The following is a 16,511-nucleotide window of genomic DNA, read 5'->3' on the forward strand; positions in this document are numbered from 1 at the left end:
TAAATGAGCAACTGAAGCATTTAGTTGTTGAACTGTTTAGTTGTTTTTCTTACCCACCGACCCACAATTGGCAAAAGCTTGGCCTATATGACGCTGCACATTTGGCCGCAGTTTAGTTTTGTTGCTTCATAGAGCACTATTTGTCACTTATTTCTTCCTGTCTTCTCGCTCCACTACTTAGTCAATTTTCACTCAATCAAGTGACCTGTTTTATTTTGAAAGCTTACTGCTTTTTACACAGTCTGTTCTTTGATATAATGTAAGTACATTTTCATCATATTCATTGTCCTACTTTTTTATGGAACCACCCTGTTTAGCACTCTATGGCACCCTGTTCGCGTGGCAAAAAACCGTTTGATTAAGAACGGTTTTTAAATGAATATTTGGCGGCTTGGCTTTTGATTTCTTTTTTTTTTGAAGTTCTAAGTGAAGTGATTTGCTAAATAAAGTAAATCTACTATTCAAGACCAGAATTGCAAATGGTGCGACATCAATTCGTTGTTTTTCACACTAGCGAGCTTGCGATCGTTAGTGTATTAGTTAAGGCAAGTGCATCGTGATCTCGAGTTAGCGGGTTATTTATTTTGAAATTGATTTTTAAGGCATTTTTTCTTGCAGCTTGTTTTGCCGTTTAAGAGATACTAAAGATACTTTGAAAGGAACACGAAGTGCTTCCAATCTCTTTGCCGAGCTTCAAACTGTTACATTTCACCCTAAATTTTCGTGCAAATATCTCGGCGATGTTATTGTTGTCCAGAAACTTTCATAAATTTATAAGTCTAGAAAAAATAAAATCAAAACTAGGTCGACATTGCGGTGTTATATCGAAAATGAGACATTATATACCGAAAACTTTTTTGCTAAAGTTTTACAACTCTAATAGTAAATCACCCATTCAATAAGGCTTACTTGTGTATGGAGAAACAAATTATGCCACACTATATTTAGCCAATGTAAAATTATAAGAATGATTTATTTCAAAAGAAAATTTGAAACCATTACCGAAGTTTTTTTACGACAACAAAATTTGAACAGTGCATGAACTGTATATATTCACTTATCTTGTGTAATCTGTTCACTAAACAAATCTGGTCCCTAGCTGTTTTTTGCTGTGCAAGTTTTAAGTACATTGCAATAGTTGTTCAAAAGTAAATACAAATGGGGAGGGATGTAGGTAGGGAATGGAAAACAGCCAGCAAGGCAAACTTCACTATTCACTAAGCAAAGGCTTAACGGTTGCGAAAAAGGTGAATGACTTGAATGAAGTTTTTAATTGGGATCTAAGACATTTTCAGTCAAGTATTTACTGTCTCGAATTTCAATCGTGTATGAACGTTTGAAATGGTTGATGTGAAGTTAGAATCGGCATCGAGCTCTGAGAAAAAAGTCGAAATAAAGCAAAAGTCGCGTTTGGTTTCTAGTTTTGATAATGTTTTAAACTTCTATGAACATAGACTCCTAAATAGGTCGTGAGTTTTTTAAGTTTTTTTTTCAGGAAAAGTCTTAGAAATTGTTCAATCATTCAATAGGGTTTTTTGGTGTATGGAGAAACAAATTATGCAACACAATTTTCAATGTCAATGTAGCAATGTAAAATTATCAGAATTACCGAAGCTTTTACGACAACAAAGTTTTACAGTCCATGAACTGTATATAAATTCACTAATCTGTTCTGTAACCTGTAATATTCTAATCTGTTCTCTAAACAAATATGTTCGCTACAGCTATTTTTTTGCTTTGCAAGTTTTTAGAGTACATTACAATGTTACAATAGTTGTTCAAAAAAAAAACAAATGGGGAGGTTGCTCAAAAATAAAAACAAATGGGGAGGTTGCTCAAAAATAAAAACAAATGGGGAGGTTGCTCAAAAATAAAAACAAATGGGGAGGTTGCTCAAAAATAAAAACAAATGGGGAGGTTGCTCAAAAATAAAAACAAATGGGGAGGTTGCTCAAAAATAAAAACAAATGGGGAGGTTGCTCAAAAATAAAAACAAATGGGGAGGTTGCTCAAAAATAAAAACAAATGGGGAGGTTGCTCAAAAATAAAAACAAATGGGGAGGTTGCTCAAAAATAAAAACAAATGGGGAGGTTGCTCAAAAATAAAATCAAATGGGGAGGTTGCTCAAAAATAAAAACAAATGGGGAGGTTGCTCAAAAATAAAAACAAATGGGGAGGTTGCTCAAAAATAAAAACAAATGGGGAGGTTGCTCAAAAATAAAAACAAATGGGGAGGTTGCTCAAAAATAAAAACAAATGGGGAGGTTGCTCAAAAATAAAAACAAATGGGGAGGTTGCTCAAAAATAAAAACAAATGGGGAGGTTGCTCAAAAATAAAAACAAATGGGGAGGTTGCTCAAAAATAAAAACAAATGGGGAGGTTGCTCAAAAATAAAAACAAATGGGGAGGTTGCTCAAAAATAAAAACAAATGGGGAGGTTGCTCAAAAATAAAAACAAATGGGGAGGTTGCTCAAAAATAAATTAACACTCAAATTTACTTTTTCGCTGCTTCAGTTTTTATTTTTTTAATTCAGATCATTTCCATTGTTAAAAGGAAGGCAATCTCCACTATGGAACAGAAAAAGTTTAAAGATCGCGAAAAACGTGATCTACTTCCAACTTCTAAAATGGACTTCATTTTTCAGAATTCTCACCGAAATTAATTATTTCACTCTTTGATCCGTAAAAAGCGAAATTAATTATTTCACTTTTTTTCTCAAATTGGGTTAATTTTATCAAATAAGTGCCAATCATAAGTTGTTGTAAAAATTAAATGAGCTTTTAGGGCTTCTTTTTTTCTTTGTAATTCGAAAGTATTTTTTTTGTTCCGACTTTCGAAGAAAGTGCGGAATATCTATGCGTGTGGCTTTTTTTCCATTCAATTTTCGACTTCTTAACTAAGATTTTTGACAAATTTTTTTTAACATCTGGAAGATGTTATTGTTGTGAGCTGAAATCCAAAAAAATATTTTTCCTGTGTTTGTTTTTCGTAAAGTTAAGAGGGTGTTTGAAAATTGCTAATTTCCTCCACTCTTTACGGTCTCTGGTCAGTTTGCCCATCTCAAAAGGGTTTCTGCCCGCCTCCCTCAATATTCGCCTCCAATACTGGACGTTTGTTCGAGTTTTCATTTTTGTTTGTTGTTTTTGGGAGTGGATGCCACTCTAGTATGGCTAATTTGACTCGTCTGTTCTTCTCTATTCCCATTGTGAGTCCTTATCTTTCTAGGGATCTTGGTTCTTTTTTTCATCGTAAGGCTGTTTTTTTTCTAGTATGTTGCTTATGTGGTTCTTTTTTTCATCGTAAGGCTGTTTTTTTTCTAGTATGTTGCTTATGTGGTTCTTTTTTTCATCGTAAGGCTGTTTTTTTCTAGTATGTTGCTTATATGGTTCTTTTTTCATCGTAAGGCTGTTTTTTCTAGTATGTTGCTTATGTGGTTCTTTTTTCATCGTAAGGCTGTTTTTTTTCTAGTATGTTGCTTATGTGGTTCTTTTTTTCATCGTAAGGCTGTTTTTTTCTAGTATGTTGCTTATGTGGTTCTTTTTTTCATCGTAAGGCTGTTTTTTTCTAGTATGTTGCTTATATGGTTCTTTTTTCATCGTAAGGCTGTTTTTTTTCTAGTATGTTGCTTATGTGGTTCTTTTTTTCATCGTAAGGCTGTTTTTTTTTCTAGTATGTTGCTTATGTGGTTCTTTTTTTCATCGTAATGCTGTTTTTTTTCTAGTATGTTGCTTATATGGTTCTTTTTTCATCGTAAGGCTGTTTTTTTCTAGTATGTTGCTTATGTGGTTCTTTTTTCATCGTAAGGCTGTTTTTTTTCTAGTATGTTGCTTATGTGGTTCTTTTTTTCATCGTAAGGCTGTTTTTTTCTAGTATGTTGCTTATATGGTTCTTTTTTCATCGTAAGGCTGTTTTTTTTCTAGTATGTTGCTTATGTGGTTCTTTTTTTCATCGTAAGGCTGTTTTTTTCTAGTATGTTGCTTATGTGGTTCTTTTTTCATCGTAAGGCTGTTTTTTTTCTAGTATGTTGCTTATGTGGTTCTTTTTTCATCGTAAGGCTGTTTTTTTTCTAGTATGTTGCTTATGTGGTTCTTTTTTTCATCGTAAGGCTGTTTTTTTCTAGTATGTTGCTTATGTGGTTCTTTTTTTCATCGTAAGGCTGTTTTTTTTCTAGTATGTTGCTTATGTGGTTCTTTTTTCATCGTAAGGCTGTTTTTTTTCTAGTATGTTGCTTATGTGGTTCTTTTTTCATCGTAAGGCTGTTTTTTTTCTATATGTTGCTTATGTGGTTCTTTTTTTCATCGTAAGGCTGTTTTTTTTTCTAGTATGTTGCTTATGTGGTTCTTTTTTCATCGTAAGGCTGTTTTTTTTCTAGTATGTTGCTTATGTGGTTCTTTTTTCATCGTAAGGCTGTTTTTTTTCTAGTATGTTGCTTATGTGGTTCTTTTTTTCATCGTAAGGCTGTTTTTTTTCTAGTATGTTGCTTATGTGGTTCTTTTTTCATCGTAAGGCTTTTTTTTTTCTAGTATGTTGCTTATGTGGTTCTTTTTTCATCGTAAGGCTGTTTTTTTTCTAGTATGTTGCTTATGTGGTTCTTTTTTCATCGTAAGGCTGTTTTTTTTCTAGTATGTTGCTTATGTGGTTCTTTTTTCATCGTAAGGCTGTTTTTTTTCTAGTATGTTGCTTATGTGGTTCTTTTTTCATCGTAAGGCTGTTTTTTTCTAGTATGTTGCTTATGTGGTTCTTTTTTCATCGTAAGGCTGTTTTTTTTCTAGTATGTTGCTTATGTGGTTCTTTTTTCATCGTAAGGCTGTTTTTTTTCTAGTATGTTGCTTATGTGGTTCTTTTTTTCATCGTAAGGCTGTTTTTTTTCTAGTATGTTGCTTATGTGGTTCTTTTTTTCATCGTAAGGCTGTTTTTTTTCTAGTATGTTGCTTATGTGGTTCTTTTTTCATCGTAAGGCTGTTTTTTTTCTAGTATGTTGCTTATGTGGTTCTTTTTTCATCGTAAGGCTGTTTTTTTTCTAGTATGTTGCTTATGTGGTTCTTTTTTTCATCGTAAGGCTGTTTTTTTTCTAGTATGTTGCTTATGTGGTTCTTTTTTTATCGTAAGGCTGTTTTTTTTTCTAGTATGTTGCTTATGTGGTTCTTTTTTCATCGTAAGGCTGTTTTTTTTCTAGTATGTTGCTTATGTGGTTCTTTTTTTCATCGTAAGGCTGTTTTTTTTCTAGTATGTTGCTTATGTGGTTCTTTTTTCATCGTAAGGCTGTTTTTTTTCTAGTATGTTGCTTATGTGGTTCTTTTTTCATCGTAAGGCTGTTTTTTTTTCTAGTATGTTGCTTATATGGTTCTTTTTTCATCGTAAGGCTGTTTTTTTTCTAGTATGTTGCTTATGTGGTTCTTTTTTCATCGTAAGGCTGTTTTTTTTTCTTGTATGTTGCTTATGTGGTTCTTTTTTCATCGTAAGGCTGTTTTTTTTCTAGTATGTTGCTTATGTGGTTCTTTTTTCATCGTAAGGCTGTTTTTTTTCTAGTATGTTGCTTATGTGGTTCTTTTTTCATCGTAAGGCTGTTTTTTTCTAGTATGTTACTTATGTCGTGAATATTTGTGATTGCGTTCCATGGTTTTTAGAGGAGCCTCCTTTTTGTTGCTCCATTGTTATCATTATTGTTTATCCATTTTTGCATCATTTTTTCTGCTGCATTCCCCGATCTTGTTGTTGCGTCAAAGAGAAGCCCTGTTTCGACGCAAGCTTGATTTATCAGTGCTTGCATTTCTGTGAGGCGGCTTTTTTTATATCAAAAGACATTCTGTTCGTGTGGTGTCTCGCAGCAACAAGTCTTAAAAGTTGTTGGTGTTGAAATGTATGTTTTGAATTTTGGTTTCTTTTTAAGTTCATTTCAAATTCATAATCAAATTAGAAGGCGAAGAACTCTTCAATAACAAAATTTCCAAAAGAAATATTGGTTCGAAGTTTTTCGATTTCAATTTCATTTAGCCACAAGAAAACAATAAATGGGGCCTCAGTTGCCATCAAACAACTTTCGCACTCGTCTGTGAATTCCATATTAATGCTTTTATGACCACACTTAGCTGCATGTGCATTGTTTGAATTTAATTCAAATTCATCTGCTAAATGTTAGGCAAAATGCGTTTTCCAATTCCGAAAGCGGAGTTGCAGGCAATAAACGTGATCGAATTTAATTTCGAAAGTAGATTGTGATTTTCAGATTTCCCACCGGAATAAACAAATTTACCTATTGATCCAGTTTTCTCAAATTGTGTTAGTTTTGTCAAAAGTGTGTCAATTATTAATTGTTCTTAATATTTAAAGAGCTTCAAGTCCATAAGTTTTTTTTGTATGGAAATTCAAAAATTTTTGGGAAAACTTGAATGTTTAGATATTTTGAAAAGTTTTTTTTTCGTCACTCAAGTATTTTCGGTGTATATTATATAGCCGTCCTATATTGCGTCGTTTGAGGAGCAATAGAAGTTTCAATGCGTAAAATTCTGGTTTCAATACTTCATAGATCAAAATACTATATCATAGCAAATTGTTGTTGTCGGCTCAACGGGTAAATACCCAGTATTTTTGGCCTATTTACCGCTTGGTAAATGTCTCTGAATGCTCAATTAACGAATTAAGATTTTTTTCTGATAACTGTTTTGGCTGTAGATGAGTAAATGGAAGTATGAGCAAAGGAAAAGTTGGCGGACCAGATTAGTAATTTGGTCAATTATTGCATCATTTAATTACATAATCACATGAAGTGAAGTCTCCTTTTTGTGTCGTCCTTACACGTCATCTGTGTCGTGTGTGTGTTGTAGGACAGGAAGGAGAATGTGTTGGTGGAAGTGAAGTGGTACTACAGAGTGAGTGAACTGCCAGACCAACTCTATACTCTCCTCCTCCACGACAGAGACCAAGGTGAGCAGACACACCACACACTCTCTAACACCATTTTATTTTTTCTACTTTTTTTCGAAAACTACCCTGCATAATCTGATATCATGGGTTTAATCAAAAGAGCAGTTTGTTTAGCGGGTAGGCCATAAGTTTTTTTAAATAAAAAAGTCATGGCAATTGTCAAATCTAAAAAGGTGAAACTCTTTTGGTTTGTCTCGAAAACTATCCTGCCTGCCAATTCTTTGATTAATGGTTTGCGGGAAATAACATGTTGCGGGCTTCTTCACTGCCTATACTGATGAGCCTTTTTTTTCAAAAAAAAAGTTGTAGCTTTTGGATAAATCAATTTTATTTTTTCAATCGATTTTTGGAAACGTTTTCACTTTGCCGTAAAACTACGCATACAAATCTGAGGTAAGGGGTTCAATCTAAGGAACAGGTTGCGAGATATTTTTACCATCAGAGGTGACTCCGTAATCTTTCACAGGAAAACTTTTGTCCGTGGAAAGTCCAGTTTCTGAAGTTTTTACCGTTTTGATATTTTTCACTCATCTCGAAAACTACCCTGCCAAGTCCGAGATTTAGCGTTCTATCGAAAAATCTTTTTATGTGAACCGTATCTGCATAAGTCGTGTCTAAGGGTTCAGTCGAACAAACATGTTGTGGGATTTTTTTCTGAAGAAGCAGCTACGCGCTAACTTTGGTAAGTAAACTGTTTTGAACTTAAAAACTTAGAAATTTTTTGAGATATCGATTGTTTTTTGCAGTTTGATTTTGATGTTGATGGTTCAATTGAAAGAACGTGGTGCGATGCTTCCACCTTCATAAAAATTTACATCCGTTTTTGTTGGCTTTGAGAAAAATCTATATTTCAAAAATTTCAACGCGTAAGCAAAATTCCAGTTTTTTGAAAACTACACTGCTGAATTTGATACTGAGCTCAATTGAAAGCATGAATTGTAGGCGTCTCCCATATTGGGCCTCTACTAAATAGCTTTTTTTAATTTAATTTGTCTTTGTTTAATGAAATAGAAGTCAGTTTTTGTTTGTTATTGAAACCACGAAATCTAGTTCAATTGCGAATATTGATTGACGTAGATTGACGTTTGCACTTAGCAAGTCTTATTAAATCAGATCTTGCATTTTTTTCTGTTAAACAACTTGATTTTCTGTTACCTTGTACTTTCTGCAACCAAGTTGTTAAGCTTGTCTCCATTTTCCTTATTCGTTCTTTTTTGCCGCGAGCTTAAGAGCGTAGTGTACTTGCACGAATCTTCTTTTTTAAACGTAACTCGCAAATAAAATTGTTCACTTATTTGGTGGCCTTTTGCTATAATCACGATCTGTAACATGGGAAATTTCATAGCATCTGTTCTCTTCTTTAGTTATGGATAGTGTTTGTTATTTATGAAGCGTCCGTGGCTGAGTGGTTAGTGAGTAAGGCTTTAAAGCTCTAGTTTGCAGATCGAATCCGAGACTTAGTCGATTTTTTTTTAGTTCGAGGCCGATATCTTTTTCTTTTTGCACTTTATCGAGCTGCTTGTTTATCGTGTTTTCGCTGATGTTGGCAAAGTGAAGCTTCGCCTCTAATTGAAAATTAGTTTGAGAGTCGATGAACACAATTCACATTCTTAGTTCGGTCGCGTTGATTTTTTTGGTTTTTTATGTAAAAGTTATATTTTTTTCAGACCAAATTTATGCTTTCGCGGTTTGACTTTCGATTTTTTAAAGTTTGTTTCCTGCGTTGAAATACAGGCTCGGTGTGTTGTTTTGCAAAATTTTTGTGTAGTTTTGCAAACGTTTTAAGGGTTTGCAAAACGAAACTCGTAACGTAAGTTTGTTTTCGGTACTCCAAAATCGAAGTTCGTCGTCTGTTTGCCGTTTGTTCCGACAAACAGTAGCAGTGGATTTCCCAGGGCTCGCTAAAAGCTTGAAGGACCCCTTCTTACAGTACTCAATAAAACCCGTTTTAGGGAGCAATTTTGGTACGGAGAACTGAGCAAAACCTCCGTGCTTCATTCAACTGGGGAGTTAATTAGGGCGGAGAATTGAGAAACACTCCTGATGTGAGCCGTAATGTGGTAATTTGAGCCATTTTTCGACTCCAAAGGTGTTGTCCTTCAGGTCGTCAGGTTGAGATGTTGGCTTCTATACACAGTAAAAGAGGTGTATGTCATTCGGTTTGCGTTTTAACTTGGTGTTTGTTTTCTATGTTTTTGTCCAATCGTGACCGATAGCTATTTAATTGTGTGCCATATCCACAGCGGAGTGGAGCAACAGTCCGCTCTGAACTTCTATGAAGGTTGTTTTCTTCCGTCGCTTTTTTGGTGTTTGAGAGCCATCAGTTTGGAGGGATGTTTGGTGACGCAGTTTTTCACTTCATTTGAAAGAATTATTTTCTGTGCGACTTTGTTTTGATCTGGTCCAATTTTATCAATTTCATGAAGATATTTTCATGTTTTCATAGTATTGATTGGCAATTGTTTGTTTTAAAGTCTCAAAATGGGGTTGTGTGATGGTCACATCGTTCTTGTTGATGGCAGCAAGTTAGGATTTGTTTGCTAAACTTTTCATTGTTCTTTGGCTGGAATCGTTTAAGTTTCTCAATGAAGGTGTTCAATTACGGTTATTTTTGTGCATCCAGTTAAAAATACGACTTGGGAAACGATGTTCCTGTTGCAGAAGGTTTGTACGAGATTTGGGACATGCTGCGAGGGATGACGTGGGTACTGCCGCAACGAGGCACTCGTACTTTGCTCTCCACTGATTGTGTTTGCATTCCTGTTTGCCTGTCGGTTTAGTTTTCTAGCCTCGAGTAATATCAAATATCTCAGTTTGATTGGAAGTGACAGAGTGAGCGTGGAAAGACACAATTGTAATCAGTTTGCAAAGAAGTCATTTGAACTTGAAAGATAAAAATGGAGAAACGCCTGAAAGATAAGTGGGCTGTTTTTGACCGTGGCCTCTGAGTATAAAACTGCAGCAGTATTGGCAGAAGTAAATGAATTGAGTGTTATGGCCCCGTTGTGACATGGAGATGTTTATATTTGAATCACTAAAGTTGAAGTCATCATTCTTAGCACCTTCATTAAAACAACATTAACAGCCACTCAGTTCCCATTAAGCAAGTGGCCATGTTTTCCATTTCTTTATCTCTCTCTGTCTCTCAGATATACTAGGCAGAGGGAGACTGCAGACAAAAAACTGAATTAGGTCCCCTTAGTGGTGCTGGTTTATCATTTGAAACACCTTCATCGTTAGTCCCTGCTTGCTTGTGTAGTGTGTAATGTAATAGTGGATACATTGTGCAGCTATTGATGAGAGACAAATGCCCCAACTACAGTTATCCGCTTTCCTTGTTTCTTCTTTTGCAGCTTCTTTCATTCTCTGCTGTCGCTTCTTTTCCCTTCCTATTACCTGTGCAGAGTTTGTTGCTCTGTCGCCCATCATTGTGATTGGGAGCTGAATAGGTGGATGGTTTTGTTGCATTTGAATTAACTCTCTATTTATGTTGTCAATTAGATGTTTGCATTGAACTTGAATACATAATGACCCTGCAAATATCTCTAGTCTATTTGTGTTGTTGCCAATTGTGGATCGACAGAAGAAGTATTGTGTGCATGCATTGTGGTGTTTGAGATGATGATGTTGTGATGTGGGTGATGGATTGTATTGATTCTATAGAGTCGTCTTTATTCTGGTTTAATTTGCCCTTTCAACTCCATTCATTCGAACACCAGTTCAATTTGCACAGCCAGGGCTTTTCAAAAATTAATTGAGATCAAAACAATTAAATTGCAGTTAATTGGATGTTCAGCAATTAATTATCAAATAACTGAAAAAAACAAAAGTTAAACTGCAATTAATTGCAATTATCAATGAAAAGTTCAGATGTCGCAGATGTCGAGACTCAACAGCGGCCTTTTCTTCGATTGTTAAATCAGCTTCTTTGTGTTTCAACAATTTAATAATTGCTTTCTGGAAAACTGGCACATGAACTAAATCGCCATCTTCAGACAAGTATTTCGCAAATTCTTCTTCTTTGTACTCATCCAAAATTCCATCAAAAAGAATGCGTGCATCCGACATGTCAATGTTTTCGCGTTGAAGCGCGTTCTTTGAGTTCACTGTTTTCTCTTGCACTAGGAAAGTAATCAACCAGTTTAGAGAAACTTGGCAAATTCTCCACAAAACCTTTCATCTCAAAATATCTGTCGATCATGTTCATGGTACTCAACCATCTGGTCTTGTTCAGCCGTCTATGATAAGCGAAAATTTCTCCGGAAGCTCCTTAGCAATGTTAATTTCAACTTGTTTCGTAAGTTTTTCCATGTATTTAAGGAGGGTGTTGCGCGAGACCGCCAGATGTAATTCGTTGCTCAACAACCAACGCTTAACAAACGAACTTGCTTCTGTTCAACAACAATTAATTGCAATTAATTGCAGTTAACTGGGCATGAGAAAATTTTAATTGAAATAATTGCATGCCCAACAATTAGTTAAAAATTCAATTAATTGCAATTAATTTAAAATTCAATTAATTTTTGAAAAGCCCTGTGCACAGCTACAATCTACATGATATTTATAGAACTAACAACCAGACTGTGTTGTCGTGTATGTTCTCTTTTCCGCACAGTTAAGCAGACATCCTTGAATGAATTGAATTGAACTTATTCATCTGTGTTTTTGGTTATTCGCGCATATCTTATACTTACCATAGTTAACCATCTACCATTCAGTTTCACAATACGTTCCATGCAATTTGCCCTGTTAGATTTATTTCAGATTTGAGACTTCGTTGGATTGGGTTTTTTTATCAGTCTTTCGCATTTTTCCATTTCTTTTTACCCTGGCACAGATTGATATTATTACTCGTTGTTGACTTCATTCGGACTTTAGATCTAACAAAAGTGAACATGTTTTGGATTGACATTATGAATATTCATTGAATCAATTCCCATTTTTCCTATCTTCCCATTTGTTCAGATGCTTTGCGTTGCCCTTCAGTTTCCAAGTAGTGCTTGTTCGAGTTCAGTTGTCTCAAGCAGAAAGTAGTAAGAAGCAGAAGTGTTTGTGCTGTTAGATCCAATTGCAGCTGAAAGGGTAAGCTAAGCGAACAGGCAGAATAGTATTCGCTTATCACTTGCTGTCAATATAATACATGACTTGGCAAACTGGTGTTTCATTCTACCATTCAAGTTCCTTCTCTATTAAATTAATTCTGAAGCATCTGACAAGATTATACTGTAATTGTGATTGTTGTTTGTTATGTGACAGTATATTGATGTGATTAAAACGGGTGTGTTATATCATTATTAACAACTTGACGCTTTTTCATCTCAAATTGATTACTCAACCATTTCTTTTCACTTTTTTTGCCACCGTCGTCTAATTTATTTTGTCTTTCGTACTTTTTGTCTTGCACATATACGATTATTTATTAGCTGCTGTTTTTGCACCAAAATGTAACAACTACATATAGCTCTAACTAAAGCAAGCATCAACCTACAAGCATTAATAGAACACTTTTTGTGGCAGTCGCAGTCCACTTATTTTCGTCTATTTGGCGTCAAAGCTTCCATTATCGTCAATAATCAGCAAGTTACCAGGTACATTTTTAATTTATTTAGAGTTTCAGTGTCGGTGAAAGAATTGCTTTTATTGAACAGACTTTCTGAAAGAGTGGGACGGAACTATGGCTCACTCAAAACATGTGTGGTATCATAGTGAACATATCTGCATGATTTTTTGCAGTGTTGAGAAAAACACGTTTTGCAGAAGTGTCTCGAATTGTTGAGAAAGGTTTTAGTCTTAAATGTCATTGGTAGTGTTCATTGAATGTTCACTGATTGTGCAATTAGTAAGTCTGGCTTTCAGAACACCTTTAAGTTTGTTTCACTATTTCGGTTGTCCGTCTTCCGATGCTCACTTAATGTTAGCTGAGCTTAAAATAAGCTCTTCGTTACAAACTTGGAATCCGCTCGAACAATCTCAAACAATTAACCTGAATGATCTTACATATTTCTCAAATAGAGTTGTCATTAGATTATTTTCAGTGTTTTTAACCTTTTGGCCCAAAATTGGTCTCGCCTTGTTCAAACTATGCTTCCGTTACATTAAATTTCAACCAGCCAGATTTGTGTGTTTTTTTTTCTGTTGTCATATCTCGAATTAGGCGAATTTCGGCGGAGTAAAACAGAAGACAACTTCCGCTGGCTGTTTTTCAAAATTTATTCAATTACTTTTTTTGCCCAACAAATGATACAGAACTAACTATTAAACAGTCAAGTCGAAATAATTTTTGAAAAATTGTAGAAAAGTAGTGTATCTATATATATCGAAGGCCCCCTTAGAACAAATTTAGGGTCTGTCACCAAAATGGATGTCTCAAAATAGTACGAATGGGGGACGGCTGAAGATTTGAATGATTGGTTTTGACCATTGCACTCAATACTCAATTTATTCTTCTCGATGACTTTCGTTTCTCGTCTGAAGCTCTGTCAGCCTGTATCGTGCTAGGTTTCATAACTTCTGTTTTTATAGTTGTGTGATTTGTAATTATGGCTAAATGCGCGATGTTACTTTCTAAGATACGAAGAAAAAATCTGTTCACTGTAGCTATTTTTTAGTAGACTCCTATATAGGTCGTGATGAGTTTTTTTAAAGTTTTTTTTCCAGGAATAGTCTTAGAATTAGCTTACCAAAAAGTAGCGGATAAAGGGGACATTTTAATGTGCTACTGGGAAAGAAGGAACACAACACAGAATCGCAATGCAATGCAACCGCCGGAGGGTAGAAAAAAAGAGAACAATTTAGAACGATTACAGAAGGCTACTTAGCTAGTCTGTGATTTACTAAGCACCACTTATTTTACAAATATTGATCTACTCTTCCTGAAAAAATTGTCGGTAAGTTTTAAAAATACAATCAATTGTTTCCAAGCTTTCTAAATCAATGATTTCAACTACTTTTCTACAATTTTTCAAAAATTATTTCGACCTGACTGTTTAGTTGTTAGTCAGGTCCATTTTAACCAATCAATGATTTCAACTACTTTTCTACAATTTTTCAAAAATTATTTCGACCTGACTGTTTAGTTGTTAGTTCTGTATCATTTGTTGGGCAAAAATAGTTGCAGCTTCCACATACTGCTTATGCTTTTAACCTTTGTCGACGGGAAACGATCGTCGCGCTTATTAAGGGTACTAGACATGATATAGTTTTTTGCCTAAGTTTCTTCACAGAGTGACCATTTTAACCAATATTGGCAAACTCACCCTGTTTAATCTGGTGTCAATAAACGTAGTGAAAAGTCGTGTGGTGAAAAATATTATATTATGGCGCCGAAGGCGCCCTTAGAACAAATTTAGGGTCTGTCACCAAAGTGGATGTCTCAAAATAGTACGAACGGGGGACGGCTGAAGATTTAAGTGATTGGTTTTGACCATTGCACTCAATACTCAATTTATTCTTCTCGATGACTTTCGTTTCTCGTCTGAAGCTCTGTCAACCTGTATCCTGCTAGGTTACAGAACTTCTGTTTTTATAGTTGTGTGATTTGTAATTGTGGCTAAACGCGCGATGTTACTTTCTAAGATACGAAAAAAAAATCTGTTCATTGTAGCTTTTTTTAAGTAGACTCCTATATAGCTTTTAAGTTAACTTTTGCGCTGTTGACTTTTTTAAGTTCAGTTCTTTTCTTTTGTGTTTGTCAAGTGTAAAGGTCACGAAAAATGTGATCGACATCTAGATTCGAAGATGGATATCAATTGTCAGATATTCCAGCGAAAAAAAATCCCCGATTGATATAGTTTTCTCAAATTGAGTTAGTTTTTATCAACAATAAACTGAATCATAAATCGTTCTAGAAATTCAGACAGCTTTAAGGCTATCTTTTTTCTTCGAATTTGCGTTCATTGGCTCTTTTCCAAGTGTAAGTTTGCTGTTGTTTTTGAGAATTTCTATACGATTTACCAAAAACTTTACAATTCACTTTTGCCATTATTTGTTCCTAGAAATTGTAATTTTACCAGCCCTGATTTCGCCGAATTTCCGTTTTTTAATTTTCTTTGCTGAGAAGTTAATTCGTTATAATTGGTTTTGGCTGATGTTATTTTTGGCTTATAAACCTTGTTTTGCGCCATTTGAATGTTTTTTTTTCGAATAAAAAATTATGTTTTTTTATTGTGTTCGATGAATGGAGCATTTACCCACGTAATTATGGATATAGTGCTTTTTAACGCTGCCGATTATGTTCTTAACTTGTATGGTAAATTAAATTCTTTCCATCAATTTGCATGGTTTTTATTGATATCTTGATTGTTGAATGGTTTGGGTTTTTGTTCCTTCTTTGGTAACGAAAGTAACGGAATATTTGTGCTCGGGGTGGTTTTTTGTTTCTTCAGACTAACTTCGACTTTTTAACAAGAAGTTTTGACGGAATTTTAATATATCTGCCGAAAGATGTTATCTTGAGTTCAGCTTTGAAAATATATTTAACCTGTGATCATTTTTCATGGCGCACAACAGACAATTTGGCCAAAGAAGTTCCAGCCAATTTGAAATTCAGCCAAAAGTATACTGACAACTCAGCTTGAGATAATTCAGCCAGTTTCACAAAACGCTAGCTTTGAAAGAAAAAAAGCGGTCACTATTATTGGCTGAATTGACCGGATACTTTTGGCTGAAATGTCTAGATTGCAAATAAGCTGAATTTTTGTTGGTCGAATTGTCTGGACGCGATGTTTCATAAAGTTACGAGGGTTTAAAGATATGGGTAATTTGGGACTATTAACGAGCGATGTATTTTACTCTGTTAACGCATAAACGGAGGTTAAATGGACGGAAATAGGCAATTTGTCGTAATTTCTACGTTACTAAGAGCTAAATCTATAACTTTGTACTTTATATTGCTTGTGGGGTGATGATTTTAAAAAAACTCAAAATTTATATAGTTTTTTTGCTCTTAAAATTGATCATTTTTTTAAAGTGAACACTGCTTCATAGACATTAAAAGACAGACGGTACTTTCTGGGCTTTGCCCTGATACGAGCAGACTTGTTTTTACTTAGTTGCTATATCGTTTCATTTTTGGTCCGGTTGCAATGGTGTGTTTGTGATATTGCAGCGGGTTGTGAGAAAGTTGGGTGGTGCGCTCTGAGTCTTAAGTTCATTTCAAACTCATGTGCTATAAAGAAGGTAATTTACGCTCTCCAATAACAAAAGACTAAACGGCGCGAAATAACTTCAGTGATTTCAAAACTTCGAAAAAGAGAACAATTTAGAACGATTACAGAAGGCTACTTAGCTAGTCTGTGATTTACTAAGCACCACTTATTTTACAAATATTGATCTACTCTTCCTGAAAAAATTGTCGGTAAGTTTTAAAAATACAATCAATTGTTTCCAAGCTTTCTAAATCAATGATTTCAACTACTTTTCTACAATTTTTCAAAAATTATTTCGACCTGACTGTTTAGTTGTTAGTTCTGTATCATTTGTTGGGCAAAAATAGTTGCAGCTTCCACATACTGCTTATGCTTTTAACCTTTGTCGACGGGAAACGATCGTCGCGCTTACTAAGGGTACTAGACATGATATAGTT

General features: G+C 34.8%; 1 protein-coding gene across 1 annotated transcript in view; it reads left to right on the top strand.

The window, feature by feature from the left end:
• The window catches only part of LOC134853390 (serine-rich adhesin for platelets-like), a gene marked incomplete in the record, with an annotated part of 95,142 nt that overhangs the window by 21,192 nt on the left and 57,439 nt on the right, over nt 1–16,511 (top strand). Inside the window, 1 exon segment of the mRNA XM_063869382.1 lies at nt 6,829–6,928. Within this exon segment, the coding sequence (XP_063725452.1) occupies nt 6,829–6,928 (100 nt within the window).

This window comes from Symsagittifera roscoffensis, chromosome 8 (assembly GCF_963678635.1).
Source record: "Symsagittifera roscoffensis chromosome 8, txSymRosc1.1, whole genome shotgun sequence".
Classification (NCBI taxonomy): domain Eukaryota; kingdom Metazoa; phylum Xenacoelomorpha; order Acoela; family Convolutidae; genus Symsagittifera; species Symsagittifera roscoffensis.